General features: G+C 56.0%; 1 protein-coding gene across 1 annotated transcript in view; it reads left to right on the forward strand.

The window, feature by feature from the left end:
- Positions 1-992: 992 nt before the first annotated feature.
- The window catches only part of gpatch1 (G patch domain containing 1), an 89,626-nt gene continuing 73,358 nt past the window's right edge, over positions 993-17,260 (forward strand). The window contains exons 1-2 of the mRNA XM_072517753.1: positions 993-1,077; positions 13,874-14,008. Of these exons, the coding sequence (XP_072373854.1) occupies positions 1,014-1,077; positions 13,874-14,008 (199 nt within the window). The 5' untranslated portion in view covers positions 993-1,013. The remainder of the gene's footprint in view (positions 1,078-13,873; positions 14,009-17,260) is intronic.

The raw sequence follows: 17,260 nt of genomic DNA on the forward strand, positions 1-17,260 counted from the left end.
TCCCCCTCTTACTCCCAGTGATCCCCTACGTTTACCCCAGTGATCCCCCTATTATTACTACCAATGATTCCCCCTATTATTACTCCCTCTAGTCCCCTTATTATTAACCCCAGTGATGTCCTTATTATTACTCCCAGTGATTTGGATTTAGATTTGTCACGTGTACCGAGGAACAGTGAAAAGTATTGTTCTGCGTACAGTCCAGGCAGATTGTCCCATACATGAAAAACATAGAACATCCATAAATACACAAGGTAAATAGACACAGACATCAGGTGAAGCATACGGAAGTAAAGATAAAAGAGAAAGGTTAGAGGTAATATTAGTGTTAGAATTAAGTTTTAGAAGGTTAGTACGGTTATAAGAGATGTGGGGGAGAGTTCGCAGAGAGTCTCCACGTTCCAGCGCCGTCTTGGATCTAAGTACAAAGAAAAGATACCAAAGATCCCCCTATGATTACTCCCAATGATCCCCTATTATTACCTCCAGTGTCTTTCTACACTCGCAGTGATCCCCTATTATTACCCCAGTGATCCCCTATTATTACCTGTGATCCTCCTATTATTACCCCGTGTCCTCCTGTACTCGGTGATCCCCTACTATTACCGTGTGATCTCCTATTACAACTATTATTACAACCTGTAATCCCCTATTATTACCCCAGTGATTCCCCCGATTGTTACCCTGTTGTCCCCCTATTGTTACTCCTAGTGTTCCCCTATTATTACTCCCAGTAGTGCCCCTATTATAAACCCTGTGCCCCCATTTATTAATCCTAATGAACCCCCTATTATTACCATATTCATCCCCGATTATTACCCCAGTGAACCCCCATTATTACTCTCTGTGAACCCCCACTAAGGAATCCCGTTATTACTCCCTGTGAACCCGTATTATTACCCCAATGATCTCCCTATTATTACTCCCTGTGATTAATCCTCTATTATTACTCCCTGCTGTCATTGGTTGACGTTGACCTCCGGTGAACTCCGACCTGTGACACTCATTTCAAAATGGCCGCCGAGGACGATGAGGAGGATTTTGTTTCTTTCGGGTCGGCGCTGGAACCGCTGGAGGGTGAGGCGGGGGGGTGGGGGGGGAGGGGGAGGGGGGGTGGGGGGGGGAGGGGGAGGGGGAGGGGGAGGGGGTGAGGGGGGGGGGGAGCACTACTCGAGCCCGGGCCGGTTTCTCCACCCGCGCGGCAACTCCCCCCCCCCCCCATCACCCTGACAACAAACCCCCATCACCCTGACAACACCCCCCCCCCCATCACCCTGACAACAAACCCCCATCACCCTGACAACAAACCCCCATCACCCTGACAACACCCCCCCCCCCATCACCCTGACAACAAACCCCCATCACCCTGACAACAAACCCCCATCACCCTGACAACACCCCCCCCATCACCCTGACAACAAACCCCCATCACCCTGACAACAAACCCCCATCACCCTGACCACACCCCCATCACCCTGACAACACCCCCCCATCACCCTGACCACACCCCCATCACCCTGACAACAAACCTCCATCACCCTGACAACAAACCCCCATCACCCTGACAACACCCCCCCATCACCCTGACAACAAACCTCCATCACCCTGACAACAAACCCCCATCACCCTGACAACACCCCCCCATCACCCTGACAACAAACCTCCATCACCCTGACAACACCCCCCCCCATCACCCTGACAACAAACCCCCATCACCCTGACAACACCCCCCCCATCACCCTGACAACAAACCCCCATCACCCTGACAACAAACCCCCATCACCCTGACAACACCCCCCATCACCCTGACAACACCCCCCCATCACCCTGACAACACCCCCCCATCACCCTGACAACACCCCCCCATCACCCTGACAACAAACCCCCATCACCCTGACAACAAACCCCCATCACCCTGACAACACCCCCCCCATCACCCTGACAACAAACCCCCATCACCCTGACAACAAACCCCCATCACCCTGACAACACCCCCCCCCCCATCACGCTGACAACAAACCTCCATCACCCTGACAACACCCCCCCATCACCCTGACAACCCCCCCCATCACCCTGACAACAAACCCCCATCACCCTGACAACACCCCCCCATCACCCTGACAACACCCCCCATCACCCTGACAACAAACCCCCATCACCCTGACAACAAACCTCCATCACCCTGACAACAAACCCCCATCACCCTGACAACAAACCTCCATCACCCTGACAACAAACCCCCATCACCCTGACAACAAACCTCCATCACCCTGACAACAAACCCCCATCACCCTGACAACACCCCCCCCATCACCCTGACAACAAACCTCCATCACCCTGACAACAAACCCCCATCACCCTGACAACACCCCCCCCATCACCCTGACAACAAACCTCCATCACCCTGACAACACCCCCCCCCCATCACCCTGACAACAAACCCCCATCACCCTGACAACAAACCCCCATCACCCTGACAACACCCCCCCCATCACCCTGACAACAAACCCCCATCACCATGACAACAAACCCCCATTACCCTGACAACACCCCCCCCATCACCCTGACAACACCCCCCCATCACCCTGACAACACACCCCCCCATCACCCTGACAACAAACCCCCATCACCCTGACAACAAACCCCCATCACCCTGACAACACCCCCCCATCACCCTGACAACAAACCCCCATCACCCTGACAACAAACCCCCATCACCCTGACAACACCCCCCCCATCACCCTGACAACAAACCTCCATCACCCTGACAACACCCCCCCATCACCCTGACAACACCCCCCATCACCCTGACAACACCCCCCCATCACCCTGACAACACCCCCCCATCACCCTGACAACACCCCCCCATCACCCTGCAACACCCCCCCCATCACCCTGACAACACCCCCATCACCCTGACAACACCCCCATCACCCTGACAACACCCCCCCATCACCCTGACAACACCCCCCCCCCCATCACCCTGACAACACCCCCCCATCACCCTGACAACAAACCCCCATCACCCTGACAACAAACCCCCATCACCCTGACAACATCCCCCCATCACCCTGACAACACCCCCATCACCCTGACAACATCACCCTGACAACATCCCCCCATCACCCTGACAACACCCCCATCACCCTGACAACACCCCCATCACCCTGACAACACCCCCATCACCCTGACAACACCCCATCACCCTGACAACACCCCCATCACCCTGACAACACCCCCATCACCCTGACAACACCCCCATCACCCTGACAACACCCCCATCACCCTGACAACACCCCCATCACTCTGACAACACCCCCATCACCCTGACAACACCCCCATCACCCTGACAACACCCCCATCACCCTGACAACACCCCATCACCCTGACAACACCCCATCACCCTGACAACACCCCCATCACCCTGACAACACCCCCATCACCCTGACAACACCCCCATCACCCTGACAACACCCCCCATCACCCTGACAACACCCCCCATCACCCTGACAACACCCCCATCACCCTGACAACACCCCCATCACCCTGACAACACCCCCATCACCCTGACAACACCCCCCCAATCACCCTGACAACACCCCCCATCACCCTGACAACACCCCCATCACCCTGATAACAAACCCCCATCACGCTGATAACAAACCCCCATCACCTTGACAACATCCCCCCATCACCCTGACAACACCCCCATCACCCTGACAACATCACCCTGACAACATCCCCCCATCACCCTGACAACACCCCCATCACCCTGACAACACCCCCATCACCCTGACAACACCCCCATCACCCTGACAACACCCCCATCACCCTGACAACACCCCCATCACCCTGACAACACCCCCATCACCCTGACAACACCCCCATCACCCTGACAACACCCCCATCACCCTGACAACACCCCCATCACTCTGACAACACCCCCATCACCCTGACAACACCCCCATCACCCTGACAACACCCCCATCACCCTGACAACACCCCCATCACCCTGACAACACCCCCATCACCCTGACAACACCCCCATCACCCTGACAACACCCCCCCATCACCCTGACAACACCCCCATCACCCTGACAACACCCCCATCACCCTGACAACACCCCCCATCACCCTGACAACACCCCCCCATCACCCTGACAACACCCCCCCATCACCCTGACAACACCCCCCCATCACCCTGACAACACCCCCCATCACCCTGACAACACCCCCCCCCCATCACCCTGACAACACCCCCCCCATCACCCTGACAACACCCCCCCCATCACCCTGACAACACCCCCCCCATCACCCTGACAACACCCCCCCCATCACCCTGACAACACCCCCATCACCCTGACAACACCCCCATCACCCTGACAACACCCCCATCACCCTGACAACACCCCCCCATCACCCTGACAACACCCCCATCACCCTGACAACACCCCCATCACCCTGACAACACCCCCCATCACCCTGACAACACCCCCCATCACCCTGACAACACCCCCCATCACCCTGACAACACCCCGCATCACCCTGACAACATCCCCCATCACCCTGACAACACCCCCGTCACCCTGACAACACCCCCGTCACCCTGACAACACCCCCATCACCCTGACAACACCCCCATCACCCTGACAACACCCCCCATCACCCTGACAACACCCCCCATCACCCTGACAACACCCCAATCACCCTGACAATACCCCCCCAATCACCCTGACAACACCCCCCAATCACCCTGACAACACCCCCCATCACCCTGACAACACCCCCATCACCCTGACAACAAACCCCCATCACCCTGACAACACACCCCCAACCACCCTGACAACAAACCCCCATCACCCTGACAACACCCCCCATCACCCTGACAACACCCCCCCATCACCCTGACAACACCCCCCCCATCACCCTGACAACACCCCCCCATCACCCTGACAACACCCCCATCACCCTGACAACACTCCCATCACCCTGACAACACCCCCCCATCACCCTGACAACACCCCCCCATCACCTTGACAACACCCCCCCATCACCCTGACAACAAACCCCCATCACCCTGACAACAAACCCCCATCACCCTGACAACAAACCCCCATCACCCTGACAACCCCCCCCATCACCCTGACAACAAACGCCCATCACCCTGACAACACCCCCCATCACCTTGACAACACCCCCCCATCACCTTGACAACACCCCCCCATCACCCTGACAACAAACCCCCATCACCCTGACAACAAACCCCCATCACCCTGACAACAAACCCCCATCACCCTGACAACACCCCCATCACCCTGACAACACCCCCATCACCCTGACAACAACACCCCCATCACCCTGACAGCACCCCCCCATCACCCTGACAACACCCCCCCATCACCCTGACAACACCCCCCATCACCCTGACAACACCCCCCCCATCAACCTGACAACACCCCCCCATCACCCTGACAACAACCCCCATCACCCTGACAACACCCCCCCATCACCCTGACAACACCCCCCCCATCACCCTGACAACACCCCCCCCCATCACCCTGACAACACCCCCCCATCAACCTGACAACAACCCCCCATCAACCTGACAACAACCCCCCATTACCGTGACAACCCCCCCATCACCATGACAACACCCCCCATCACCCTGACAACACCCCCCCCATCACCCTGACAGCACCCCCCCATCCCCCCATCACCCTGACAACACCCCCCATCACCCTGACAACACCCCCCATCACCCTGACAACACCCCCCATCACCCTGACAACACCCCCCATCACCCTGACAACATCCCCCATCACCCTGACAACACCCCCACCACCACCCTGTCAACACCCCCCCATCAGCCTGACAACCCCCCCATCACCCTGACAACCCCCCCATCACCCTGACAACCCCCCATCACCCTGACAACCCCCCCATCACCCTGACAACCCCCCCATCACCCTGACAACCCCCCATCACCCTGACAACACCCCCCCATCACCCTGACAACACCCCCCCATCACCCTGACAACAATCCCCCCATCACCCTGACAACCCCCCCTCCCATCACCCTGACAACACCGCCCATCACCCTGACAACACCGCCCATCACCCTAACAACACCCCCCCATCACCCTGACAACCCCCCCATCACCCTGACAACCCCCCATCACCCTGACAACACCCCCCCATCACCCTGACAACACCCCCCCCCCATCACCCTGACAACACCCCCCCATCACCCTGACAACACCCCCCCATCACCCTGACAACACCCCCCATCACCCTGACAACACCCCCATCACCCTGACAACACCCCCATCACCCTGACAACATCCCCCCAACCACAAGACAACATCCCCCATCACCCTGACAACCCCCCCATCACCCTGACAACACCCCCCCCCCAACCACCCTGACAACACCCCCCCCAACCACCCTGACAACACCCCCATCACCCTGACAACACCCCCCCATCACCCTAACACCCCCCCATCACCCTGACAACACCCCCCCCCCATCACCCTGACAACCCCCCCCCCCATCACCCTGACAACACCCCCCCCATCACCCTGACAACACCCCCCCATCACCCTGACAACACCCCCCCCAATACCCTGACAACACCCCCCCAACCACCCTGACAACACCCCCATCACCCTGACAACACCCCCCCATCACCCTGACAACACCCCGCTCACCCTGACAACACCCCGCTCACCCTGACAACACCCCCCATCACCCTGACTACACCCCCATCACCCTGACTACACCCCCCCAACACCCTGACAACACCCCCCCCATCACCCTGACAACACCCCTCCATCACCCTGACAACACCCCCCCATCACCCTGACAACACCCCCATCACCCTGACAACACCCCCATCACCCTGACAACACACCCCATCACCCTGACAACACCCTCCATCACCCTGACAACCCCCCCATCACCCTGACAACACCCCCCCATCACCCTGACAGCACCCCCATCACCCTGACAACACCCCCCATCACCCTGACAACACCCCCCATCACCCTGACAACACCCCCCATCACCCTGACAACATCCCCCATCACCCTGACAACATCCCCCATCACCCTGACAACACCCCCACCACCACCCTGTCAACACCCCCCATCACCCTGACACCCCCCCATCACCCTGACACCCCCCCCAATACCCTGACAACACCCCCCCCATCACCCTGACAACACCCCCCCCATCACCCTGACAACACCCCCGCTCACCCTGACAACACCCCCATCACCCTGACAACCCCCCCATCACCCTGACAACCCCCCATCACCCTGCCAACACCCCCCATCACCCTGACAGCACCCCCCCATCACCCTGACAACACCCCCCATCACCCAGACAACACCCCCCATCACCCTGACAACACCCCCCATCACCCTGACAACACCCCCCATCACCCTGACAACACCCCCACCACCACCCTGTCAACACCCCCCCATCACCCTGACAACACCCCCCCCAGCACCCTGACAACACCCCCCCCATCACCCTGACAACACCCCCCATCACCCTGACCACACCCCCCATCACCCTGACACCCCCCCCAATACCCTGACAACACCCCCCCCAACCACCCTGACAACACCCCCCATCACCCTGACAACACCCCCCATCACCCTGACAACCCCCCGATCACCCTGACAACACCCCCCATCACCCTGACAGCACCCCCCCATCCCCCCATCACCCTGACAACACCCCCATCACCCTGACAACACCCCCCATCACCCTGACAACACCCCCACCACCACCCTGTCAACACCCCCCCATCACCCTGACAACACCCCCCCCATCACCCTGACAACACCCCCCATCACCCTGACAACACCCCCCATCACCCTGACACCCCCCCAATACCCTGACAACACCCCCCCCAACCACCCTGACAACACCCCCCATCACCCTGACAACACCCCCCACAATACCCTGACAACACCCCCCCCAAACCACCCTGACCACACCCCCCATCACCCTGACCACACCCCCGTCGCCCTGACCCCACCCCCGTCGCCCTGACCTCACCCCTGTCGCCCTGACCCCACCCCCGTCGCCCTGACCCCACCCCCGTCGCCCTGACCACACCCCCGTCGCCCTGACCACACCCCCGTCGCCCTGACCACACCCCCGTCGCCCTGACCCCACCCCCGTCGCCCTGACCCCACCCCCGTCGCCCTGACCCCACCCCCGTCGCCCTGACCCCACCCCGTCGCCCTGACCCCACCCCCGTCGCCCTGACCCCACCCCCGTCGCCCTGACCCCACCCCCGTCGCCCTGACCCCACCCCCGTCGCCCTGACCCCACCCCCGTCGCCCTGACCCCACCCCCGTCGCCCTGACCCCACCCCCGTCGCCCTGACCCCACCCCCGTCGCCCTGACCACACCCGTCGCCCTGACCACACCCCCGTCGCCTGACCACACCCCCGTCGCCTGACCACACCCCCGTCGCCCTGACCACACCCCCGTCGCCCTGACCACACCCCCGTCGCCCTGACCACACCCCCGTCGCCCTGACCACACCCCCGTCGCCCTGACCACACCCCCGTCGCCCTGACCACACCCCCGTCGCCCTGACCACACCCCCGTCGCCCTGACCACACCCCCGTCGCCCTGACCACACCCCCGCCGCCCTGACCACACCCCCGCCGCCCTGACCCCGCCCCCGCCGCCCTGACCCCGCCCCCGCCGCCCTGACCCCGCCCCCGCCGCCCTGACCCCGCCCCCGCCGCCCTGACCCCGCCCCCGCCGCCCGGACCCCGCCCCCGCCGCCCGGACCCCGCCCCCGCCGCCCGGACCCCGCCCCCGCCGCCCGGACCCCGCCCCCGCCGCCCGGACCCCGCCCCCGCCGCCCGGACCCCGCCCCCGCCGCCCGGACCCCGCCCCCGCCGCCCGGACCCCGCCCCCGCCGCCCGGACCCCGCCCCCGCCGCCCGGACCCCGCCCCCGCCGCCCGGACCCCGCCCCCGCCGCCCGGACCCCGCCCCCGCCGCCCGGACCCCGCCCCCGCCGCCCGGACCCCGCCCCCGCCGCCCGGACCCCGCCCCCGCCGCCCGGACCCCGCCCCCGCCGCCCGGACCCCGCCCCCGCCGCCCGGACCCCGCCCCCGCCGCCCGGACCCCGCCCCCGCCGCCCGGACCCCGCCCCCGCCGCCCGGACCCCGCCCCCGCCGCCCTGACCCCGCCCCCGCCGCCCTGACCCCGCCCCCGCCGCCCTGACCCCTCCCCCGCCGCCCTGACCCCTCCCCCGCCGCCCTGACCCCGCCCCCGCCGCCCTGACCCCGCCCCCGCCGCCCGGACCCCGCCCCCGCCGCCCGGACCCCGCCCCCGCCGCCCGGACCCCGCCCCCGCCGCCCGGACCCCGCCCCCGCCGCCCGGACCCCGCCCCCGCCGCCCGGACCCCACCCCCGCCGCCCGGACCCCACCCCCGCCGCCCGGACCCCACCCCCGCCGCCCATCACCCTGGCAACACCTCCCCATCACCCTGGTAACACCCCCATCATAAGAACATAAGAACTAGGAGCAGGAGTAGGCCATCTGGCCCCTCGAGCCTGCTCCGCCATTTAATGAGATCAGGGCTGATCTTTTGTGGACTCAGCTCCACTTTCCGACCCGAACACCATAACCCTTAATCCCTTTATTCTTCAAAAAACTATCTATCGTTATCTTAAAAATGAATCATGGAAGTTTAATTTTTCTTACATAGAACCACAAAGTTAAACCCACTTAGATCCATACCTTATTTTTAATATTCAACAATGCAAATAGAAATCCATTAAAATGGCCTCTTTTCCTGGGACCGCCCACTTTTAAAAGAAATAAATCTTCATAAATCTTCATAACCGGGAAGATTTCTTCACACTGGTGTTACATCCACTTTGCACAAACTAACATCACAAATATCTAACCCCATAACTTATTGCATCATACAAATAAACTTTTCTTACTTCACAATTACACATTTGTAATATATAATTACAATGATTTAACCCAAAAGGAAGACAATAGCTTTAACAGCATCATCAGAAGTCTCCAAACAATCTAAATCCTGCTGTATCCTCTGACAGTCCTCATCGCTATCCGCAATTCCACCAACCTTTGTGTCGTCTGCAAACTTACTAATCAGAGCAATTACATTTTCCTCCAAATCATTTATATATACTACGAACAGCAAAGGTCCCAGCACTGATCCCTGTGGGACACCACTGGTCACAGCCCTCCAATCAGAAAAGCACCCTTCCATTGCTACTCTCTGCCTTCTATGACCTAGCCAGTTCTGTATCCACCTTGCCAGCTCACCCCTGATTCCGTGTGACTTCACCTTTTGTACCAGTCTGCCATGAGGGACCTTGTCAAAGGCCTTACTGAAGTCCATATAGACAGCATCCACTGCCCTACCTGCATCAATAATCTTTGTGACCTCCTCGAAAAACTCTTATCAAGTTAGAGACACGACCTCCCCTTCACAAAACCGTGCTGCCTCTCGCTAATACGTCCCCTTGCTTACAAATGGGAGTAGATCCTAGCTCAAAGAATTCTCTCCAGTAATTTCCCTACCACTGACGTAAGGTTCACCGGCCTGTAGTTCCCTGGATTATTCGTAAACAAAGGAACAACATTAGCTATTCTCCAGTCCTCTGGGACATCACCTGAAGACAGTGAGGATCCAAAGATTTCTGTCAGGGCCTCAGCAATTTCCTCTCCAGCCTCCTTCAGTATTCTGGGGTAGATCCCATCAGGCCCTGGGGACTTTATCCACCGTAATATTTTTTCAAGACGCCCAACATGGGGGCAGCAGGGTAGCACTGTGGATAGCACAATTGCTTCACAGCTCCAGGGTCCCAGGTTCGATTCCGGCTTGGATCACTGTCTGTGCGGAGTCTGCACATCCTCCCCGTGTGTGCGTGGGTTTTCTCCGGGTGCTCCGGTTTCCTCCCACAGTCCAAAGATGTGCAGGTTAGGTGGATTGGCCATGATAAATTGTTCTTAGTGTCCAAAATTGCCCTTAGTGTTGGGTGGGGTTGCTGGGTTATGGGGATAGGGTGGAGGTGTTGACCTTGGGTAGGGTGCTCTTTCCAAGAGCCGGTGCGGACTCGATGGGCCGAATGGCCTCCTTCTGTACTGTAAATTCTATGATAATCTATGAACACCTCATCTTTTTGGATCTCAATGTGACCCAGGCTATCTACACCCCCTTCTCCAGACTCAACATCTACCAATTTCTTCTCTTTGGTGAATACTGATGCGAAGTATTCATTTAGTACCTCGCCCATTTCCTCTGGCTCCACGCATAGATTCCCTTGCCTATCCTTCAGTGGGCCAACCCTTTCCCTGGCTACCCTCTTGCTTTTTATGTACGTGTAAAAAGCCTTGGGATTTTCCTTAACCCTATTTGCCAATGACTTTTCGTGAGCCCTTTTAACCCTCCTAACTCCTTGCTTAAGTTCCTTCCTACTTTCCTTATATTTCACATAGGCTTCGTCTGTTCTCAGCCTTCTAGCCCTGACAAATGCCTCCTTTTTCTTTTTGATGAGGCCTACAATATCTCTCGTTATCCAAGGATCGCGAAATTTGCCATATTTATCCTTCTTCCTCACAGGAACATGCCGGTCCTGAATTCCTTTCAACTGACATTTCAAAGCCTCCCACATGTCAGATGTTGATTTACCCTCAAACACCCGCCCCCAATCTATGTTCTTCAGTTCCCGCCTAATATTGTTATAATTTGCCTTCCCCCAATTGAGCACATTCACCCTAGGACCACTCTTATCCTTGTCCACCAACACTTTAAAACTTACTGAATTGTGGTCACTGTTCCCTAAATGCTCCCCTACTGAAACTTCTACCACCTGGTTGGGCTCATTCCCCAATACCAGGTCCAGTACAGCCCCTTCCCTAGTTGGACTGTCTACATATTGTTTTAAGAAGCCCTCCTGGATGCTCCTTACAAACTCTGCCCCATCCAAACCCCTAGCACTAAGTGAGTCCCAGTCAATATTGGGGAAGTTAAAGTCTCCCATCACAACAACCCTGTTGCTTTTCCTCCTTTCCAAAATCTGTCTACTGCTCCTCTATCTCCCGCTGGCTGTTGGGAGGCCTGTAGTAAACCCCCAACATTGTGACTGCACCCTTCTTATTCCTGATCTCTACCCATATAGCCTCACTGCCCTCTGAGGAGTCCTCCCACAGTACAGCTGTGATATTCTCCCTAACCAGTAGCGCAACTCCTCCACCCCTTTTACCTCCCCCTTTATCCCGCCTGAAACATCTAAATCCTGGAATGTTTCGCTGCCAATCCTGTCCTTGCCTCAACCAGGTCTCTGTAAAGACAACAACATCATAGTTCCAAGTACTAATCCAAACTCTTAAGTTCATCTGCCTTGCGCGTTATATTTCTTGCATTAAAGCAAATGCACTTTAGGCCGCTGTTTTCAGCAACATCTCCCTGTCTGCTCTTCCTCGGAGCCATACTGGCCCTATTCCCTAGTTCTCCCTCAATTCTTTCACCTTCTGACCTATTGCTCCCGTGCCCACCCCCCTCCCATATTAGTTTAAACCCTCCCGTGTGACACTAGCAAACCTCGTGGCCAGGATATTTATGCCTCTCCTGTTTAGATGCAACCCGTCCATCTTATACAGGTCACACCTGCCCCAGTGGTCCAGATAACGGAAACCCTCCCTCCTACACCAGCCGTTTAGCCACGTGTTTAGCTGCTCTATTTTCCTATTTCTAGCCTCACTGGCACGTGGCACAGGGAGTAATCCCGAGATTACAACCCTTGAGGTACTGTCTTTTAACTTTCTGCCTAGCTCCCTGAACTCCTGCTGCAGAACCTCATCCCCCTTCCTGCCTATGTCGTTAGTACCAATATGTACAACGACCTCTGCCTGTTTGCATCCCGTCTATCCCCAATGACCTTTCACCCCCTCGCTTACCGAAATTCCATCCACCCCTACCTTAAACTGTGCTTCCACCAGCTTTTGAGGAAGAGAGTTCCAAAGACTACCAGCCCTCGGAGAGAAAATATTTCACCTCCTCTCTGTTTGAAATGAGTGACCCTTTATTTTTAAAACAGTGGCCCCTAGTTTCCCACAGAGGAAACATCCTCTCCACATCCACCCTGTCAATACCCCTCATGATCTTAATGTTCAATCAAGTTGCCTCTGACTCTTCTGAAGTCCAACAGGTCCAACATTTCTTCATAAAATAACCCATCCATTCCAGGTATTAGCCTAATAAACCTTCTCTGAACTGCTTCCAATGCTTTTACATCATTCTCTAAATAAGGTCACCAATACTGCATAGTATTCCCAAGATGTGGTCTCAAGATTGTGTCCACAAAAGATCAGCCATGATCTCATTGAATGGCGGAGCAGGCTCGAGGGGCCAGATGGCCTACTCCTGCTCCTAGTTCTTATGTTCTTATTAGTGCCCTGTACAGCTGAAGCATAACCTCCCCACTTTTGTATTCAATTCCCGTTACTATAAATTATAAAAGCAGTGTGAACAAGAGGAGGAATTATATTAATTACTAGCTAACGGAGGGGCTAGAGGTGGGGACAAGTGGATAATCTGGAATTCAGTGGGTCATTGTAGTAGGAGCTGTTTCTCATTAATGAGATAAGCTTGGAGAAGACACAGGTTGAGACTGAGAGCTTGAGACTCACCAATAGGTCGAGTCAATCAAGCAGATGTAAGTGTTGGTGATTTTGGGGAGGTACTGGAGCTGCTGTCCCTCACTGAGATTTCATATCATCTGGACCAGAGCAGTGGGAGGGAAACAATTGAATTTAGATTTGTGTTGCTTCAATGTCAACTCTTTATTTGCTTCTAAGATGAATCAACCAAGAAAGCTGTTCCTCTGCAGGAGCAGACCGTCAAGGATGAGAAAGGGAGGTACACACGCTTTCACGGGGCGTTCACTGGCGGCTTTTCTGCTGGTTTCTTTAACTCCGTGGGATCAAAAGAAGGTAAGAGAATCTCTGACATGGTTCTTTGGAGGGGCTGGAGGTGGGAACAAGTGGATAATCTGGAATTCGTGAAACTCTGTGGCTTTAAGCTACAACTGTTTTCTGGGCTACTGTTGCCATTCTTTTAACAGAGGCACTAAGCCAATAACAGCAAACAAATTAATTGCTCCATTCATTTAAAGTGAAAGGAATTCTCTTCCTACGCATTGTGTGATGACGCACAGCTTTTCAAAAAGCCTAATCTTAAGGTTCCATAGAACCTTAGGGGCTTGTTCAAGGATCCATAGGGGCTTGTTCAAGGATCAGCTACTGCGTGTTCTTGATAAGTATGTACCGGTCAGACAGGGAGGAAGGCGTCGAGCGAGGGAACCGTGGTTTACCAAGGAAGTGGAATCTCTTGTTAAGAGGAAGAAGGAGGCCTATGTGAAGATGAAGTGTGAAGTTTCGGTTGGGGCGATGGATAGTTACAAGGTAGCGAGGAAGGATCTAAAGAGAGAGCTAAGACGAGCAAGGAGGGGACATGAGAAGTATTTGGCAGGAAGGATCAAGGAAAACCCAAAAGCTTTCTATAGGTATGTCAGGAATAAGCGAATGACTAGGGAAAGAGTAGGACCAGTCAAGGACAGGGATGGGAAATTGTGCGTGGAGTCTGAAGAGATAGGCGAAATACTAAATGAATATTTTTCGTCAGTATTCACTCAGGAAAAAGATAATGTTGTGGAGGAGAATGCTGAGCCCCAGGCTAATAGAATAGATGGCATTGAGGTACGTAGGGAAGAGGTGTTGGCAATTCTGGACAGGCTGAAAATAGATAAGTCCCCGGGACCTGATGGGATTTATCCTAGGATTCTCTGGGAGGCCAGGGAAGAGATTGCTGGACCTTTGGCTTTGATTTTTATGTCATCATTGGCTACAGGAATAGTGCCAGAGGACTGGAGGACAGCAAATGTGGTCCCTTTGTTCAAAAAGGGGAGCAGAGACAACCCCGGCAACTATAGACCGGTGAGCCTCACGTCTGTAGTGGGTAAAGTCTTGGAGGGGATTATAAGAGACAAGATTTATAATCATCTAGATAGGAATAATATGATCAGGGATAGTCAGCATGGCTTTGTGAAGGGTAGGTCATGCCTCACAAACCTTATTGAGTTCTTTGAGAAGGTGACTGAACAGGTAGACGAGGGTAGAGCAGTTGATGTGGTGTATATGGATTTCAGCAAAGCGTTTGATAAGGTTCCCCACGGTAGGCTATTGCAAAAAATACGGAGGCTGGGGATTGAGGGTGATTTAGAGATGTGGATCAGAAATTGGCTAGCTGAAAGAAGACAGAGGGTGGTGGTTGATGGGAAATGTTCAGAATGGAGTACAGTCACAAGTGGAGTACCACAAGGATCTGTTCTGGGGCCGTTGCTGTTTGTCATTTTTATCAATGACCTAGAGGAAGGCGCAGAAGGGTGGGTGAGTAAATTTGCAGACGATACTAAAGTCGGTGGTGTTGTCGATAGTGTGGAAGGATGTAGCAGGTTACAGAGGGATATAGATAAGCTGCAGAGCTGGGCTGAGAGGTGGCAAATGGAGTTTAATGTAGAGAAGTGTGAGGTGATTCACTTTGGAAGGAATAACAGGAATGCGGAATATTTGGCTAATGGTAAAGTTCTTGAAAGTGTGGATGAGCAGAGGGATCTAGGTGTCCATGTACATAGATCCCTGAAAGTTGCCACCCAGGTTGATAGGGTTGTGAAGAAGGCCTATGGAGTGTTGGCCTTTATTGGTAGAGGGATTGAGTTCCGGAGTCAGGAGGTCATGTTGCAGCTGTACAGACCTCTGGTACGGCCGCATTTGGAGTATTGCGTACAGTTCTGGTCACCGCATTATAGGAAGGACGTGGAGGCTTTGGAGCGGGTGCAGAGGAGATTTACCAGGATGTTGCCTGGTATGGAGGGAAAATCTTATGAGGAAAGGCTGATGGACTTGAGGTTGTTTTCGTTGGAGAGAAGAAGGTTAAGAGGAGACTTAATAGAGGCATACAAAATGATCAGGGGGTTGGATAGGGTGGACAGTGAGAGCCTTCTCCCGCGGATGGATATGGCTGGCACGAGGGGACATAACTTTAAACTGAGGGGTAATAGATATAGGACAGAGGTCAGAGGTAGGTTCTTTACGCAAAGAGTAGTGAGGCCGTGGAATGCCCTACCTGCTACAGTAGTGAACTCGCCAACATTGAGGGCATTTAAAAGTTTATTGGATAAACATATGGATGATAATGGCATAGTGTAGGTTAGATGGCTTTTGTTTCGGTGCAACATCGTGGGCCGAAGGGCCTGTACTGCGCTGTATTGTTCTATGTTCTAAACATAGGAAAGACAAGTTTTGGCCTCAACTACTTCCTGTGGTCATGAATTCCACAGACTGACCACTCTCTGGGTGAAGCAATTTCTCCTCATCTCTGTCCTAAATGGTCTCCCCTGTATCCTCAGACTGTGACCCCTAGTTCTGGACCCCCCCCCCCCCCGCAAAAATCGGGAACATCCTTCCTGCATTTACCCTGTCCAGTCCTGTTAGAATTTTATAGGTTTCTGTGAGATCCCCCCTCGTTCTTCTGAACTCCAGCGAATACAATCCTAACCGACTCAATCTCTCCTCATACATCAGTCTCGTTATCCCAGGAATCAGCCTGGTGGCATGCTTCCCGCCTGGCTGCCGTAGGTCTGGGGGACGGCGCCGGTCACGGCAGACCTGATTGTACCTGGGCGTTGTCCCAGGCGCTACTGTTCTGGGACCAGAGCTTTTTCCGGACACCCTAAACGTCTCGGTGCCTGGGGCAGAGCGGGGGTCTCAGCTGTTGGTACCCTCTGGCCCTGAGCTCATCAAATAGCCCAGAGAGGACCCCTCTGCTTCCCATTCTGGAGGTGAAATCGGAGCCGGCAGGTGGGTCCGTGCCACCCACCACCTCACTGGCAGGAGACTCTCACCTGGATGGTGGTGCCACGGTGGCGGGCACTGAGGATGATTTGGAGTCCATCGGTAGCGAGGTGGTGCTCTCCCTCGTGCCCCCCACCTAGTTGCCCCTCATTCCCCCCGCCCCCCTGTATGCGAACAAGGGTCGCTGATGTAATGTCCCAGGTTGCCCTCGCCGATGGTTTGACCTGGCGCTGCTTGGCGGCTCTGCCTGCACCTATGACAGTGGCGCACGGGACGTGGAGCGGAACGAAAACGCCAGCTGAGTGGCTTCCTTGCTGCTGGCCGACGATGGAA

The sequence above is a fragment of the Scyliorhinus torazame genome, chromosome 10 (genome assembly GCF_047496885.1).
Source record: "Scyliorhinus torazame isolate Kashiwa2021f chromosome 10, sScyTor2.1, whole genome shotgun sequence".
NCBI classification, from domain to species: domain Eukaryota; kingdom Metazoa; phylum Chordata; class Chondrichthyes; order Carcharhiniformes; family Scyliorhinidae; genus Scyliorhinus; species Scyliorhinus torazame.